Source organism: Haemaphysalis longicornis, unplaced genomic scaffold (assembly GCF_048455015.1).
Source record: "Haemaphysalis longicornis isolate Haplotype H1 unplaced genomic scaffold, Haemaphysalis longicornis Haplotype H1 scaffold_7, whole genome shotgun sequence".
In the NCBI taxonomy this organism is placed as follows: Eukaryota; Metazoa; Arthropoda; class Arachnida; order Ixodida; family Ixodidae; genus Haemaphysalis; species Haemaphysalis longicornis.
The window spans coordinates 14283572-14298745 of NW_027526422.1; the positions used below are offsets into that span (position 1 = coordinate 14283572).

General features: G+C 50.9%; 1 protein-coding gene across 1 annotated transcript in view; it reads left to right on the forward strand.

The window, feature by feature from the left end:
• Positions 1–492: 492 nt before the first annotated feature.
• The window catches only part of LOC144145050 (uncharacterized), a 48153-nt gene continuing 33471 nt past the window's right edge, over positions 493–15174 (forward strand). The window contains exons 1-2 of the mRNA XM_077676558.1: positions 493–3425; positions 4272–5479. Coding sequence (XP_077532684.1) covers positions 1441–3425; positions 4272–5479 — 3193 coding nt within the window. The 5' untranslated portion in view covers positions 493–1440. The remainder of the gene's footprint in view (positions 3426–4271; positions 5480–15174) is intronic.

Below are 15174 nucleotides of genomic sequence, written 5' to 3' on the forward strand. Positions count from 1 at the left end.
AAATGAGCTGGTGGGTCGCATGGTCATTTCCTTTTTTCCTAATTATGTAGCTTATTTGAGCGAAGTTTGCGTTATAAGTGGTGTCGTTATGGTTCTAACGAGGCAATCTTTCGAATGAACCAAACTTGTGTTTTCTCTTCATGGCTCCTTTAAAGGCCAACTGCACTCAAATTTTTTCTTTGTCGAAATAAGTAGTCTATGCTCTTAAAATCACCATGGCGAAATCCCTAGCTTGGTAATCACAGAGAGCGCTAGGTACCGCCGTTCAAAGTACCTCCGAGCAGACGACGTTTGCACCTGGCGGAGAGTCGCCGAAACAAGTTCCGAGCTTCCTGTGACGGAGGTTGGGGAACCTGTCCCGCGAAGATCGCGCTTCTCCGGCGACTCGCAGGGCGCTCCGTCGGGCGCAGGGATGCGTTCGCCCGGGGTTTCTCTGCTATACCAACGCGCTGTACCGCCGTCGCCATCACATGTTTAAACTAAACGCTGTTGTGCCAGAGCGCCTGGCCCAAAGGCGTTGCACGAGGCGACGCGCCGACAGCGAGGCTGAGTCACGCCTCTCCCTTTGTCGCTGCGGCGCGGCCGAATCCTGCATCTCGAAACGCTGCGGCGCGGCCGACTCCTGCATCTCGAAACTCTGCGGCGCGGCCGAATCCCTCAGCGGAGAACGACCCAAACAAGGGCATGTCGCTACGCCCGGAGGCGAGGTCACGGAGACGGCGGCGGCATCGCTCTCCCTTTCCCCATCGGCGGCGCAGCTGACTCACCGCTTCGCTACCATTCGTCGGAATTCAAACTTCAGGCAGCGAGAGCCCTGATTGGAGCTTTTCAAACTTCTCGGGGCCACAACGAATTTCCCGGGCTATAAAAGAAGCTCGGAGGCTCTCATCGTCGGCTTTCCTCGGCGGCTTCTCTCCGGCACCAGTCTCTTCGGAAGCACCGAGTGAAAGGGTGCTGTCGCCTTTGTGCGAATGATGTAACGTTTGCTTACCCTGTAAATACTGTATATAAATGTTACTTCAACTCTTCGTCGGCTCGAGGACTTCGTCGCTCTGCTCTGCGCCGCGTCGATAGCGGACGGAGCAAGGCAACATCGCTACACCGGTGACTGCGCTCGGGTGGCCAGTCGCAACAGTGGATGGCAGCTGCGGGATCGACCGGCAACGGCTACTACCTGGTGTGGTAAGCGCTCGACGTTTTCTCTCAGTTCACCAGACTTCTCTAGCACAGGTTATAGTAGTTTAGAGAAGGGCTGCGTAAAGCACTGTGTATAGCTTTGATTGTTTCATGCCTAGAGAGTGTGTTGAAACCAGAGCTAGTGCCGAGAGGTAAACAAAGGAGCGTAGAGAATTACTTGCGCGTGCCTTACTAGTAGCTCGATAGTATAGGAGCGGCAAGGGAATTCTAACGCGGGTAAGCAGCAAGAGGCCAGTGCAAACGATGGAGGACCTTAAAGTGAAGGAACTCATCGAAATTTGCGAGGAGCTGAGCCTTGACTTAGGCCGTGCGAAACGGAAGCATGCGATCCTTGAGATCATGCGGAAGGAGAAAGTAACGGCTGAGGAAGTCAATGAGGCCAGGGTTGAAATCAAAGAGCGCCGTGAGCGCGAGGAAGCCGAAAAGAAAGAGCTCCGCGAACGCGAGGAAGCCGAAAAGAAGGAGCGCCGTGAGCGCGAGGAGGCGGAAAGTCGGGAACACAGGGAGGAAGCCGAAAGACGGGAACGCAGGGAGGAAGCCGAAAGACAGGAACGCAGGGAAGAAGCCGAAAGGCAGGAACGCAGGGAAGAAGCCGAAAGGCAGGAACGGGAAGCCGTAAGGCAGCTCGAGTTGAAGCGGTTAGAGTTCCGGCAGGGCTCGCCGGCGCCTAGCGTAGCTTCTCCAACGGCTCCTGCGAACGGTCCGAGAATTCGGGACCAACTGCCTCCGTTCGTTATTGGCGAGGACATGGCGAAGTACCTCGTTAAGTTTGAGCACGTTTGTGAGCGAAACGATATCGAACGGTCTCTGTGGGCGCAAAACTTGTTAGCCCTGCTTCCTGGAGAGGCATCGGACGTGATAACGTGCCTGTCGAAGGAGGCCTTCGAGAGCTACGACGAGGTCAAAGAGGCTCTTTTGAGGAAATACAGGTTGTCGCCTGAAGCTTTCCGACAGAGGTTTCGGTTCGCGAAAAAGGGCAATGAGTCGCATATAGACTTCGCATTTCGTCTGAAGGCTGACCTAATTGAGTGGCTCAAAGGCGAGGAAGCCTATGACGACCGCGACAAAGTGGTTGAGTGCATAGCGCTTGAGCAATTCTACCGCTGCGTCGAAGACGACGTCAGGTTGTGGCTGCAGGATAAGCTCCAAGAAGTAAAGCTTAACAAGGCAGCAGAGTTAGCTGAGGAGTACTACACCCGCCGAAAGTTGCATTATAAGGCGGTGCGCGTTGAAAAAGCGCACGGTAAGGACGCTTTTAGGAAGAAGCCTGAAGAAGGGAAACAGCTAGAGCGTCGCAGTTTTCGAAAAGACTCACCTCCTACGAAAGAAACTGTTGGGGAAGGCATAGATGAGTCTCGAAAATCCAACAGCGATGCTAAGCAGCGCGCGGATGCCGCCCGGGCATTTGAGTCGCGGAAGCAGATAATCTGCTACAACTGCAAAAAGGAAGGGCACATCGCGGCAAACTGTAAACAGAAGGTTGCATTCGCTACAATCCGAGAAACCGAAAAGAACATGCGGTTGCTCGAGCCCTACATGCAGGAGATAAACGTGAACGGCAAGAAGTGCAGAGCACTCCGAGACTCCGCAGCAACTATGGACGTAGTCCACCCGTCACTAGTTTCTCCAAACGACTGCACAGGAGAATGCGCGTGGATAAGGCAGGTTGCCGAGGAGCAGAGCGTTTGCTTGCCGATTGCGAGGGTCGTCATTGAAGGCGGCTTTGGTAAGCTTAACACCGAGGCGGCCGTGTCCGCAGCGCTCCCCGAGCATTTCCCTTATCTCTTCTCTAATAGCTCGGAGCAACTGCTCAAAGAACAGGGAAAATCGTTCTTTACCAGTTTGGCGTGCATGGCACTCACGAGATCGCGGGCGCGGAAGCTCTCCCAGGAACTTGACACTACCCCAGCGAGCGAAACGGTAAAGGCGGGGGAGAAATGTAGCCCGAGCTGCGAGCCGACCGCACACTCTCGCGATAGGTTGGTTGAACCGCCAGCGGCCGAAGCGGATTGCGTCACCCCTTTCGGCGGAGAAGCCGAAGCGGCGCCGCCGTGTGAGGCGAACGATACGTTGTCCCCAGTCTCCGACAGCTGGCATGAGTTAATCAAGGTGGATCGAGCAACGTTCATTCGAGAACAGCAAAATGATAGCTCGATAAAAGCCTTGCTGGAGAATGTGAAACGGGGCGCAAAGAAGAAGAACGTTTCATTTCATGAGAAGTCCGGCTTGTGGTACCGCAGTTACACGGATGCCAAGGGTCAGAAGTACGAGCAGCTTTTGATCCCGGAAAAGTATCGCCGTCAGCTACTGGAACTCGCGCACGAAAACGCGTGGGCAGGGCACCTCGGTCTGAAAAAGACAAAAGCTCGACTTGCGCTAGAGTACTACTGGCCTAGATGCTGGAAAGACATCGAAGGCTTTGTGCGCTCTTGCGACACATGCCAAAGGGTCGGCAAGAGTACGGATAAGTGGAAGGCGCCTATGAAGTTGGTACCAGTCATAACTGAACCATTCCGTCGGCTGGTGATCGACATTGTTGGGCCTCTGCCCGAGTCCGAGAACGGCTGTAGGTACATTCTAACCGCCCTTTGTGTCGCGACAAAGTTCCCGGAAGCAGTGCCACTCAGAGAGCTCAATTCTCCTCAAGTGGTTGACGCGCTCCTTTCAATATTCGCTCGTGTCGGATTTCCTGCTGAAATTCAGTGCGATAACGGTAGCGTCTTCACTAGCTGCCTAACCTCGACTTTTTTTGAAAGGTGCGGGATCAAAGTGGTGCACAGCTCTATCTATCACCCGCAATCCAACCCAGTGGAGCGAATGCACTCAGTGTTAAAGCGAATACTGCGAGCCCTCTGCTTTGAGCGAAAACGCGATTGGGAAGCATGCGTACCTGCCGCTATGTTCGCTTTGAGGTCTGCTCCACACGAAAGTACGGGGTTTAGCCCTGCGGAGTTGGTGTACGGCCGGAGCCTCAGAACCCCGCTGCGAATGCTGCGCGAGTCTTGGGAAGGTTACAGTGAGGACCCAAACGTGGTGGAGTACGTTCTTAGCCTACTGCAGAGGCTCGGGAAAAGTAAAGACCTTGTTGAGAGCCACATGAAGGCGGCACAAGCATTGTCGAAGGCGTACTACGACAAGACGGCTAGGAAACGTACGTTCGAAGTGGGTAACCTTGTGATGCTGCTGCGCCCTTCGAAGAAAAATAAGCTAGAAGTTCATTGGGAGGGGCCAGCAAAAGTAGTGTCGAAGCTATCTGACACAAACTACGAAGTAAAGCTAGGCAAACGGCAGAACAAAATCTACCACAGCAATTTGATGAAACCCTACATTCAGCGTCCTGCTGTGGTGAACATAGCTTTGAATGCCGAGGGTGAGGAAGGCGCAGATATTCTGACCTCTGCGGACCTGAAGGAAGGCACTTCGGATCTCCTGCGGGAGCAAGTGAGGTTAGAGCCCTCTCTAAGTGAAGCGCAAAAGAAGGACTTGGAGAAAATAATTTTCGAGTTTGAGGATGTTTTCTCTGATCGGCCCGGAAAGACTACGATAATCGAGCATGACATTGAGTTAACGCGGGACGAGCCGGTTCGTAGCAAGCCGTACCGATGTTCTCCCGTACAGAAACAGATTATGGCGGACGAGATCAAGCGCATGTGTGACCTTGGGGTCATTGTCCCGAGTGAGAGCGATTGCACCTCCCCTCTAATACTAGTTCAAGTACCTGGAAAGGACCCCAGGCCGTGCGTCGATTACCGGCGCCTCAACGCGATAACCCGAGACCAGACGTATCCGATTCCGAACCTCGAGGAGCGGGTGGAGACCGTATCCAAGGCGAATTACATTTCCACACTAGACCTCGTACGAGGCTATTGGCAAGTGCCCCTCTCTGAGCGTGCCAGCAGATACGCTGCGTTCGTTTCCCCGTTCGGAACATTCCGTCCCGTCATGTTGAGCTTCGGTCTCAAGAACGCGCCGTATTGCTTTTCGAAACTAATGGATCATGTGCTTCGCGGCCTGTCAGAGTACGCGCTCCCTTACCTCGATGATGTCGCCATCTTTTCGAACACATGGGAGGAGCATGTAGAGCACTTACGAGTCGTGCTGAGCAGGCTCAAAGAAGCCGGCCTAACAGTCAAACCGTCGAAATGTCACCTAGGTTGCGCCGAAGTGACGTACCTAGGACATGTAGTGGGGCGCGGCCGACGCAGACCGTCGGAAATCAAAGTAGCCGCGGTTCTAAACTATCGCCGACCAACGACTAAGTCCGAGATAAGGGCTTTTTTGGGTTTGGCTGGATATTACCAGCATTATGTGAGAGATTACTCCACACTGGCTAGTCCTTTAACTGACGCTCTCAGAAAGACTGAGCCAGTAAAGGTAGCATGGGACAGCAAGAAGGAGGACGCGTTTCAAACGCTCAAACGAGCGCTGAGCGAGGAGCCAGTCCTAATGGCCCCCGACTTTTCGAAGGGTTTCGTGATTCAGTGCGATGCGAGCGATCGTGGCATGGGAGCTGTACTATGCCAAGAGGATGCGAATGGCCGGGAACGACCAGTTTTGTACTTAAGCCGCAAGCTAACTTGCAGGGAAGAGGCGTACAGCACATCCGAAAAGGAATGTGGCTGCGTCGTGTGGGCAGTACAGAAGCTGGCGTGCTATGTAGCCGGTTCCCAGTTTGTTGTGGAAACTGATCATTGCCCGCTAACCTGGCTAAATAACATGTCCTCTAAAAGCGGTCGTTTGCTAAGGTGGAGTATGATACTCCAGCAGCACAATCTTGTCGTTCGCTACAAGAAAGGAAAGTTGAACGCTAACGCAGACGCACTAAGCCGTGCGTTCTAAGTAAGGCTGCGTTCATCCTCCCCGTGTCTTTCATTTCGCCTCTTCGTGAGCAGCTTTTATCTTAGCAGGTAGATGGGAGCAAAATTATTGCCCTCATTTGCTGCCTCAGTTGATTATTTCCGCACTGCGTGATTTCAAGTAATCAACCTTAGTTATCATTTAATGTCGTGTGTTACGTTGACACTTAGTGTGAGTTCTTCTTTTAAGAGTTTTACGTCCCGCATGGGCCTCTTGGTGTAGAGGGTCAAAATTTGGGGATAGATACCTAGCTAGGAGAGTTTGTCACGCTTTAGAGTCTGGTGTTCTGACGGAGGACAAAGGGTGCTTGCTTGCGCTGGGTGTTGCCTGTTGTCGGTCGGTTCTTTGCAAGCTCCAGAACGATGAGCAACCGGTGCTGAGGACAGACCGAAGGAGCCGGACGAAACTGGTCGAGACACCTGGCAGCACGGCGGGGTACCGGTGATCCAGACCTGGCAGGCGGTACCCGTTCATGGAGAGGGACCTGGTGGAGTCGCCCTTTTCCTGGGGCACTGGAGGTGCACCTGGATGAGCCTGGCGAACGAGCGCGCCCAGCATCCGAGCCACGTGGAGGCAGCTCGTCTTCACGGCGCATTGTCTGGCGGCGGGGGTGCTGTTGTGCCAGAGCGCCTGGCCCAAAGGCGTTGCACGAGGCGACGCGCCGACAGCGAGGCTGAGTCACGCCTCTCCCTTTGTCGCTGTGGCGCGGCCGAATCCTGCATCTCGAAACGCTGCGGCGCGGCCGAATCCCTCAGCGGAGAACGACCCAAACAAGGGCATGTCGCTACGCCCGGAGGCGAGGTCACGGAGACGGCGGCGGCATCGCTCTCCCTTTCCCCATCGGCGGCGCAGCTGACTCACCGCTTCGCTACCATTCGTCGGAATTCAAACTTCAGGCAGCGAGAGCCCTGATTGGAGCTTTTCAAACTTCTCGGGGCCACAACGAACTTCCCGGGCTATAAAAGAAGCTCGGAGGCTCTCATCGTCGGCTTTCCTCGGCGGCTTCTCTCCGGCACCAGTCTCTTCGGAAGCACCGAGTGAAAGGGTGCTGTCGCCTTTGTGCGAATGATGTAACGTTTGCTTACCCTGTAAATACTGTATATAAATGTTACTTCAACTCTTCGTCGGCTCGAGGACTTCGTCGCTCTGCTCTGCGCCGCGTCGATAGCGGACGGAGCAAGGCAACATCGCTACACCGGTGACTGCGCTCGGGTGGCCAGTCGCAACAACGCATAGGCAGTAATATCCGCCATTTTATTCAATGAAAAAAAAAGAGATTAGAAGCCTTCAAACTTTCACGCGCTTGCGAACGTCTTGGTGTCAGAAAAACTCTTTTGACTTGACAATATTAATTTTAGTAAAAAAAAAAAAAAAAAGAAGCTCGAAACGAGCACTTGCCTTACATTTGTCATTCCTATTGCATTTATAACACAGAAAAACAAAAGATATTTTATAAGTTCTTGACCACTTGCACTTCCGCGTCCGATATTGGCCATATTTGGGCTGGCCCAAGTCACCTCCATCCTTTAGACCTTTCCAAAAGTTTGACGACCTAAATAGAGTTGTGCACGCGGCTATAAACAATTGTGCGACTTTTGCCTCACTCGCTAAGTGAACCACTTAATATCAGCCTTTCTGGTAGTAACAAATACATCCGCACAAATATCGGCTGTCGTCTTTGCGAAGCGCGAAAACTAATGAAACTGCTCCTCTCCTAAATAATAGACTAGATTTTTGTTCAATTCCCGAGTGAAGCGTTAGATTTAGTTTATTTGAAAGTAAAATGTTTTCACCAGCACCTGTCTCTGTGGTTAAAGTATAACACAGCGGTAGATAGGAAATGTTTTCGTGTTTTAGTGCATCATTTGGCTGTGGAAGTAGCTTATAGTTTCAGACCACTTTTATAATTCGATTCTCGTTGTGCAGCACGGCGAAAAATACTGGGCCGATATTCACGAAACTGTTTGTACGTAATGTATATATAGTAGAAATAGTGACTGATCGCCGCCCGCGTGCGGTTTGTTCCCTTCAAAGAAAGCGACGTGATAGCCGAGGCGTCGGCTATAACGGAAGCTGCTTTTCGAAATCGTACGGGCAAGTAGCTTTGTAAATCAGGGTCCGCTCTTTTACTTGCAATGCCAAAAACTGCTACTCGGGCAGTTAATCTGATGTAAAAAAATTACTGTCGGGCGGTCTACTTCATCTCGACTGATAGCAACGGGATGCCGGAGTAGCGCCTAACTCCATTATCATGGGCATACGTTAGTGGAAGTTCTTCGGTGGAAATAACAGAGCGAAACGCGGCGCTACCAAGCGCATTTGAAGGCGGCTCTCAGCGGCCGCCGGTCCTGGCGCGGCCGCTTCCGTTCCGCCACGTACGTCACGTCCGGTCGCCGGTAATGGCCGCCTTTTCTATTCAGTTTCGGTTCCGAAAACGTCAATGTCACGAGACGTTTGTATCGCGCGAGTTGATGTTTGAAGCGCAGTATTTTGCATTTCGCACCCTTTTTATATGTACTATTTGATGACATTATTTTTACGTTCTCGAAAATTTGGGTGCAGTTGGCCTTTAAGGGACAAGAAGAGAGCGGAGTGGGTCAGGGAACAAACCCGTGTTAAGGACATATTAGTAGAAATTAAGAAAAAGAAATGGACGTGGGCAGGGCATGTAATGCGAAGGCAAGATAACCTCTGGTCATTAAGGGTAACAGAGTGGATCCGTAGAGAAGGCAAGCGTTGCAGGGGGCGGCAGAAAGTTAGATGGGCAGATGAGATCAAGAAGTTTGCGGGGATAAATTGGTCACAGTTGGCACAGGACCGAGGTAGTTGGAGAATAATGGGAGAGGACTTTGCCCTGCAGTGGGCGTAGATAGGATGATGATGATGATGATGATGATGATGATGATGATGATGAATCGAAGCGCACGAAGAGCTGGACCCGCTTAGTTCGAAGTGGCGAGCCGAGGCGTCGCCGAGCGGCGGCAACCCAGCGGCGAGTCAGGCGGTCAATATGGCTAGTTGACAAGCTGGTGTTTCCCCGGCAATTTTCCCGAGCCGGTAATACTCGGTTTACGCCATTCGATTTCAGACAAACGGCCTAAATGCGTGCTAGGGTGATTGAATTATGTTCCGTCAATGGCGTGGACGCGACGGTGCGCGAACACTGGCACTTGAAGCGTAGAATTTGAAGTGTGGTTGAGAGCGGGACGCCCAAAAACTCGTTTTGCAAACTAAACGGCTGCACACCTCGGGAAAAAATTGTCCAATAATACTGCAAAGTCCCTAGTGCAAAACCGGTCATTTTTTATGATTGTGCTGTGTACCCCCAATGAGCGGGTAATCGGTTTTTGAGCTCAACAAGCACAACCTCGAATTCCAGCTGTGCGGGCTTTCCAGCGCGAAACTCTCGTAGCGTTCCGTAATGGCCCCACCTCCCCCCCTCCCTCCCTTGAAATAAAAACGGCCACAGCTTTCTCCTCCTCATTCGCTCTGCAGTCTGCGAGGCGTTCGGACGCCAGTCACTGCTTGCTCAAATTGGAGCGGGGTTGCTCGCGCCCGGCAAGAAGATGAAACAGCCAAAGCTCACTGCCTTTTTTGCACCTGAATAAAGTTGTTCTTCACTGAATACATTGTGCTTTGATTCCTCGCAGCTGTGGCGCAAGTATAACTACTTTAGTTTTCTTGAGTGGTCGCTTTTATCAAAGTACCGCTGGTAACGAAATTTTTGGCCGTCTGGCTGACTGTTATAACGACGGATTACAGTAATTTTTTTGCAAGTGTCTTTAGTGTTACGCGTGGCGGTTACATGACTGTGTTTGCTCCAGACAACACGCTCCCTAACTTTGTAATCTACAGCCGCTGTTACCCAGGACTGTATACAGCCGAAGGCAAAATTTGAGAGGCAGGGAGGACTTCCAGCACGTGTTTGGTTGTGCCCTCTCAGAAGTATAGGCAGGCACAGCAGAAAGGACGCCATTTATTAGACGTCACAGCCCACCGCTTAAGCGCGTATCGATTCTGTTTACATTTTTACATCACAAAAAAAAAACACCCCATGGAATGAAATTCCCGACGTTAGCAAGCATTCAATACGCCACACCGTCTCGGGGAGCAGTGTGGCGTTCAGACTCTGTCGAATTCGCAAAATAACTTAAACGACGTCTCGCTCCTGTTACTCAAGATCCACTACTCGACGTGGGTGATGCGATGAACGGACCAGATTTATGACATGTAGCTGTTATCTGAGTTTTCATTTGAGATTGGATTCTACAAAGCTCCTTTCCGCTTTGCGTAGCCACCAGCATGCACCAAATCGTAGGCGGTGACAATTGGCAGCAGTAGAAAAAAAGTGCTGGAAAAGGGGAAGAGGAACCAACCGGCTTTTACCGTTCCGGCAACTGTCGTGGTCTCTTGACTCCAAGGTCAGGTGACGTGTATGGATTCCCAGTCATCCTCTCTACCGGCCTCCGTTGCATACCTGGTTCCTTTCACGCGCAATAACGAGACTCTCCCATCGAACTGTCCCTCCGCGCCCTGTCCACTAGTAGTATTCTTGTGTTGACCCCGTTAACAAAACCTGTCCCGCCGCCGAAGCCCGGTGAGGTGAGCAGCGGCGGCCAGTTTCTGCTCTCAGCGCAGAAAGTGCGCACGAATTTGGCGGTTGGGACAAGGGGCCGCCCTGCAACACTGATGGCTTTTCGCTGTTACGCGGCTTGGACCGAAAGCGGGCCTGTGTCACGCAGGGCAACTTAGAAAGGAGCACAGACAGTGGCCTCGTGTGTTCTGCTTAACCTGTCTTTCAGCGCCACGACGCGCGTGTCTTGCCCTGATGTTTGCTGTTCAGTGTCTAGCACCAACACTGTGCCAACGGTATTTCAATATTGAGAAGCCCGTTGGTTGGGCTATTGGCTTACATCATCCTGGGCTCTAGGCACGCATCCTGGGCTCTAGGCACGCGTGGTGATCGTGCCATATAGGACATCCATCCCCTGACGTCCGCTTCCAACTTTAGCCACTTTAGAAAGGTCACCTTACCTGTTTCTGATATCTTTTCCCTCGACGTTTTGGTAGTCATTTTGTAGACTTGTTTTTACGCTCCGTTGTGTATTTCTGGTGTGTTATATCGGACTCACGTGCCTTTCGTTTGCGCACGGTGGTCATAAAGAATGCGTTGTGTGTCGAACCCGATCAGTCGGGGTTGTACACGCAAATTTTTGTAGGCGACTGACAATGTCTTGACCGTACCATATACGTATAAACTTAAGTCCATTCATGCGTGGGCTTGATAACTTCACACGCCTACTTAATATGGCCGGGAACACCTCGGGCGCTGCGTAAGGCCCACAAAAACTTTGCTTCACCTGCCGGTTTGAACACCTTTGCCTAATTCGGACCGTAATCAAGTCCGCTTCATCGGCTAATAGAACATAGGCCCCACCCTGACTCGCGAAATCTTGCTCTGTGCCACACCTACGACAGTTAGCATTGAGAGAGACCCCGAATTCAGGCAAGCCGAAACCACATAGCCTATTATAAAGAACGCCATAAGCGGAACTAAACAATATTTTTTTTTATGTAGACTCAACGCATGTACAGTCATAGTTCAATGAAAAGTGAAAGCTCACATATGAACTAAAAAAACGAAAACCGAGCAATTTGGTTCTGGAGATCATGTAATGAAAGAGTTGTAGGATATTTCGAAAGTCATGTTTGTAAACTTTGCTGCCGTTATGGAGGGATGCTGCAATTTCACTTGCAGAGAAAGAAATTGCGCTACTGGTGTTTTCCCGTCCGTACTGGCGCGTTCGCATTTGCATACCACTGTATACTGCCGGTTACGACATGCGGAGCTGAAAATTGGCGTCTTACTAAACAACGGGAAAGCAAACTTAGATCGAATCAAGGAGCAATGGAACGAAGAATGATAGGAGTAACATTTAGGGACGGGAAACGAGCTCCCTGGATCAGGTAACAAGCCCGAGCAGATATCATTGCTGAAATAAAGAAAAAAAAATGTACTTGAGGTGGCCGTGTAGTTAGGCGAAATGACAACCGATGGGCCACCAAGGTAACACAGTGGATACGGAGAGACGGGACTAGATGAAGAAGAGAGAGAGAGAGAGAGAGAGAGAGAAGAGAGAGAGAGAAATATTCAACCAAAACTGAAGAGGTGAGCCACACAAACTTCCTACTTCAATTTAGGGGTAGGATGAAATAAGGAAATTTGGGAGTAAACGATAGACTGGGGCAGTGGAGGTCAGGAGCGGTTGGAGGTAAATAGAGAGGCCGGCGACCTGCAGCGGACATCAGTAGGCTGATGTTAATGATGATAATGATGTTAATTATTATGATTATTATGTCTTTGTTAATGATGTCTATGACGATGGCAATGAGCGACAAGGGATAGGGAAGCGTGGTGGCGCCAGTTTGAGGTCCACGGCGACGATGGCAGCTCGGTGCACCAGGGTGATCTGAACGCCCTGCCGGAGCAACCCAGAGCACTCTCACATTCCTAGTCACGAGTGATTAAAGTGAAGGGATTGGAAAGACAACCCCACAGAAAGTGGGGTAGTGTGGCGCACTCGCCCCATCCGGGCAATGAGCTGAGGGGTAGAGGTAGGGGTGGATGAGATGGAGCTCCGCCCTGCAGGGAAATCAATGAATCTGAAGAAAGCGCCAGGCAAGAGCTTGCTCGTGGCTGAGCTGGGGATGCGCCGGGTGGTATCTACATTCTTAGCCGAGATACGCACGTTAGACTGAGAGCGACAGAGCATTTTACAAGCTCCGGAACGAGTGCATGCGATTCTGTGTCGACGCTGCCCGACAAGTGCTCAAAATTTTGGTCAGAACTTGGCGCAAGATGCGGTTGCAGGAAAAAGGTTGCGACGCAATATTTTGTTTGTAAAAACAAATGCATGTGGTCGCCAGCGACGTCTGTCACGTGAAAGTCGGGCCTTAACTTCATGCCGGCAGCACATTTGCTCCTTACCGTATTGTTTTGTAAACTTAAGAAACTTCCCAATACCATCTGCATTTCCCGCCAACATTTTTGCTTGAGTTCCTCCCTACCACATTACTTACGTGAAAATTCTTAATGTGGAACGACACCCACTAACTCTGAACAAAACACACTTTTGCGATACTGTTTTGTCCTAAACACAGCGTTGAACGCCCGCCCCCTTCGCTGCATTTTGGCCATCTGTTTTATTCTTGCGCGCAAACAAAGGCACCCGCATCTGTTGTTCAGTTTGTCAGTGTGGGCGTTCGAGAAAAATTGCGTGTCTAGTTAGTTCAATCAAAATGCCGGTCCTAAGTAGCTACAAAAGGTTTAGAGGTTTATGTGAGCATCTTTTTTCTTCATAAATTATCCTCCGATTTTCAAAAAAAAAACTATTATTATTGCTAATGAACACCGAGATAAAATGTTCGCGCTGTCAGATTTGAGAGCAGGAATGGGTGATAATTCGTTGCGCGTCACGGATAAATCAGTTCCGCGGCACCAAGAGAGGTGCAGATCCTGATGTCGGTCAGACACGCTCGTTCGCGCTACCACAACTTCGTGAGAATGTGACGACATGTGCCGTTATTTCACTATCTTACCATTTTATTTTTGCAGAACCTATAGTTTCTATTGTTGTTGGGGGAGCAGTCTTGGAGTGCAGACTCATGCATTAATTTATTCTGGCCCCCTTACTCAGCGATCCAGGTAAGGTAACTAACCCGTAGCAACCCATTGAAATAGGCCGTGATTTCTCTCACGTTCGCAAAGCTGCAGCGAGTAGTGGCCGGTACCAAGATTCACCGATCGGCGTTAACTTTTGTCGGGTACCGAGGGTACTAATTGAACCGATGAATGTACTAATGTGTCTTCACGAGTATTAAACTTTGTAATATTGCGCTCTCGCCTCATTTGTTGCAGTCGGATTCTAATGTGTAATTTTGTTATGAATGAAGCCCAAAGCACTAAATTTGCGCTAAGCACGTGGATGTCTTCGCGGGCTATTCTCTCTGTCCAAATGCACGTCAAAGAAATCATTTTAATTACATTTACATCTGACTACGTTACGCATTTCTCTGGGGCATTACGCCGCCCATTTTGCTACGCCTGTGTCAACTCTGCTTCCTCTGGGAGTGTGTTCTCCATCCATTCTTCGGGCTCCAGAAGCGTATTTCAAAGCTAAGTGAATAGCCGGGACGGTCGTTTTATTTTATATCGGCGCGAAGATAGAGAGCGGGGAACAGGACACGTCAAGGCAGGAAACCAAAGCGGGTGCCATCGTTGCAAAAGAACTAGCAAGGCTGCCGCCTCTTTCTCCTGACTTCGAGGCACAAGCCAAGATACACACACAAAAAAAAGCATCCGCAACATCTGCACGTGGGAGAGTTTCGCGCCGCTAAGGGAGCAGGTTTGAAATATGGCACCGTACGAAGGTGTGCCATAAAGCCCCCGAGAAAAGCCTGCTCCTCGGAGGCTTAAATCTTCCGCAGTTGTCGTTATGATCGACCCGCACGGCTGGTGGGCGCTTCGTCGGGGCTCCTTGGAAAATATCCTTTTCGTGCATCCCCGTAACTACGAGCGCGAATCCACCGCGGCGTGATCTCGCTGACTCTCTTCCAGCGATTCCCGAAAAGCGACCCCGCCTACACGAAAATAAGGTGAAGAGGCCCAGGCACGGGTCGGGTTATCGCCAATCGTTCGCTGCCATTAACGTGCGGACCATCAAAGGTCTTCTCCTCGCCGAGATGATGGGGCTCGCCGAGAAAGGCTTCCTTAGCGCAGCTCACAACCCTTCGCAAGACGTGCTAAGGGCGATGCCAAAAGGAAAGCCTGAACACATCTTTGAAAGGTCATGACGTCACTTTCATTTCAAGATAATTTTTGGCCCCGCTGAAAAGTTAAACCGCATTCACTCCGTCCGAGCTCTTAAACTTTGTTTGGAAATCGAAGATAGCGTGGCTGAAGGTTTTGTAGTTTACAGAGTAATAATTGTATTACTCACCTCGGCTCTTGGTATACGGCTAATGTGTACGAAATGCATCGAAATTGCCCTAAGTACCCGCCGCGGTGGCTCAATGGCTAAGGCGTTGTGCTGCTGATCACGAGGTCGCGGGTTCGATTCC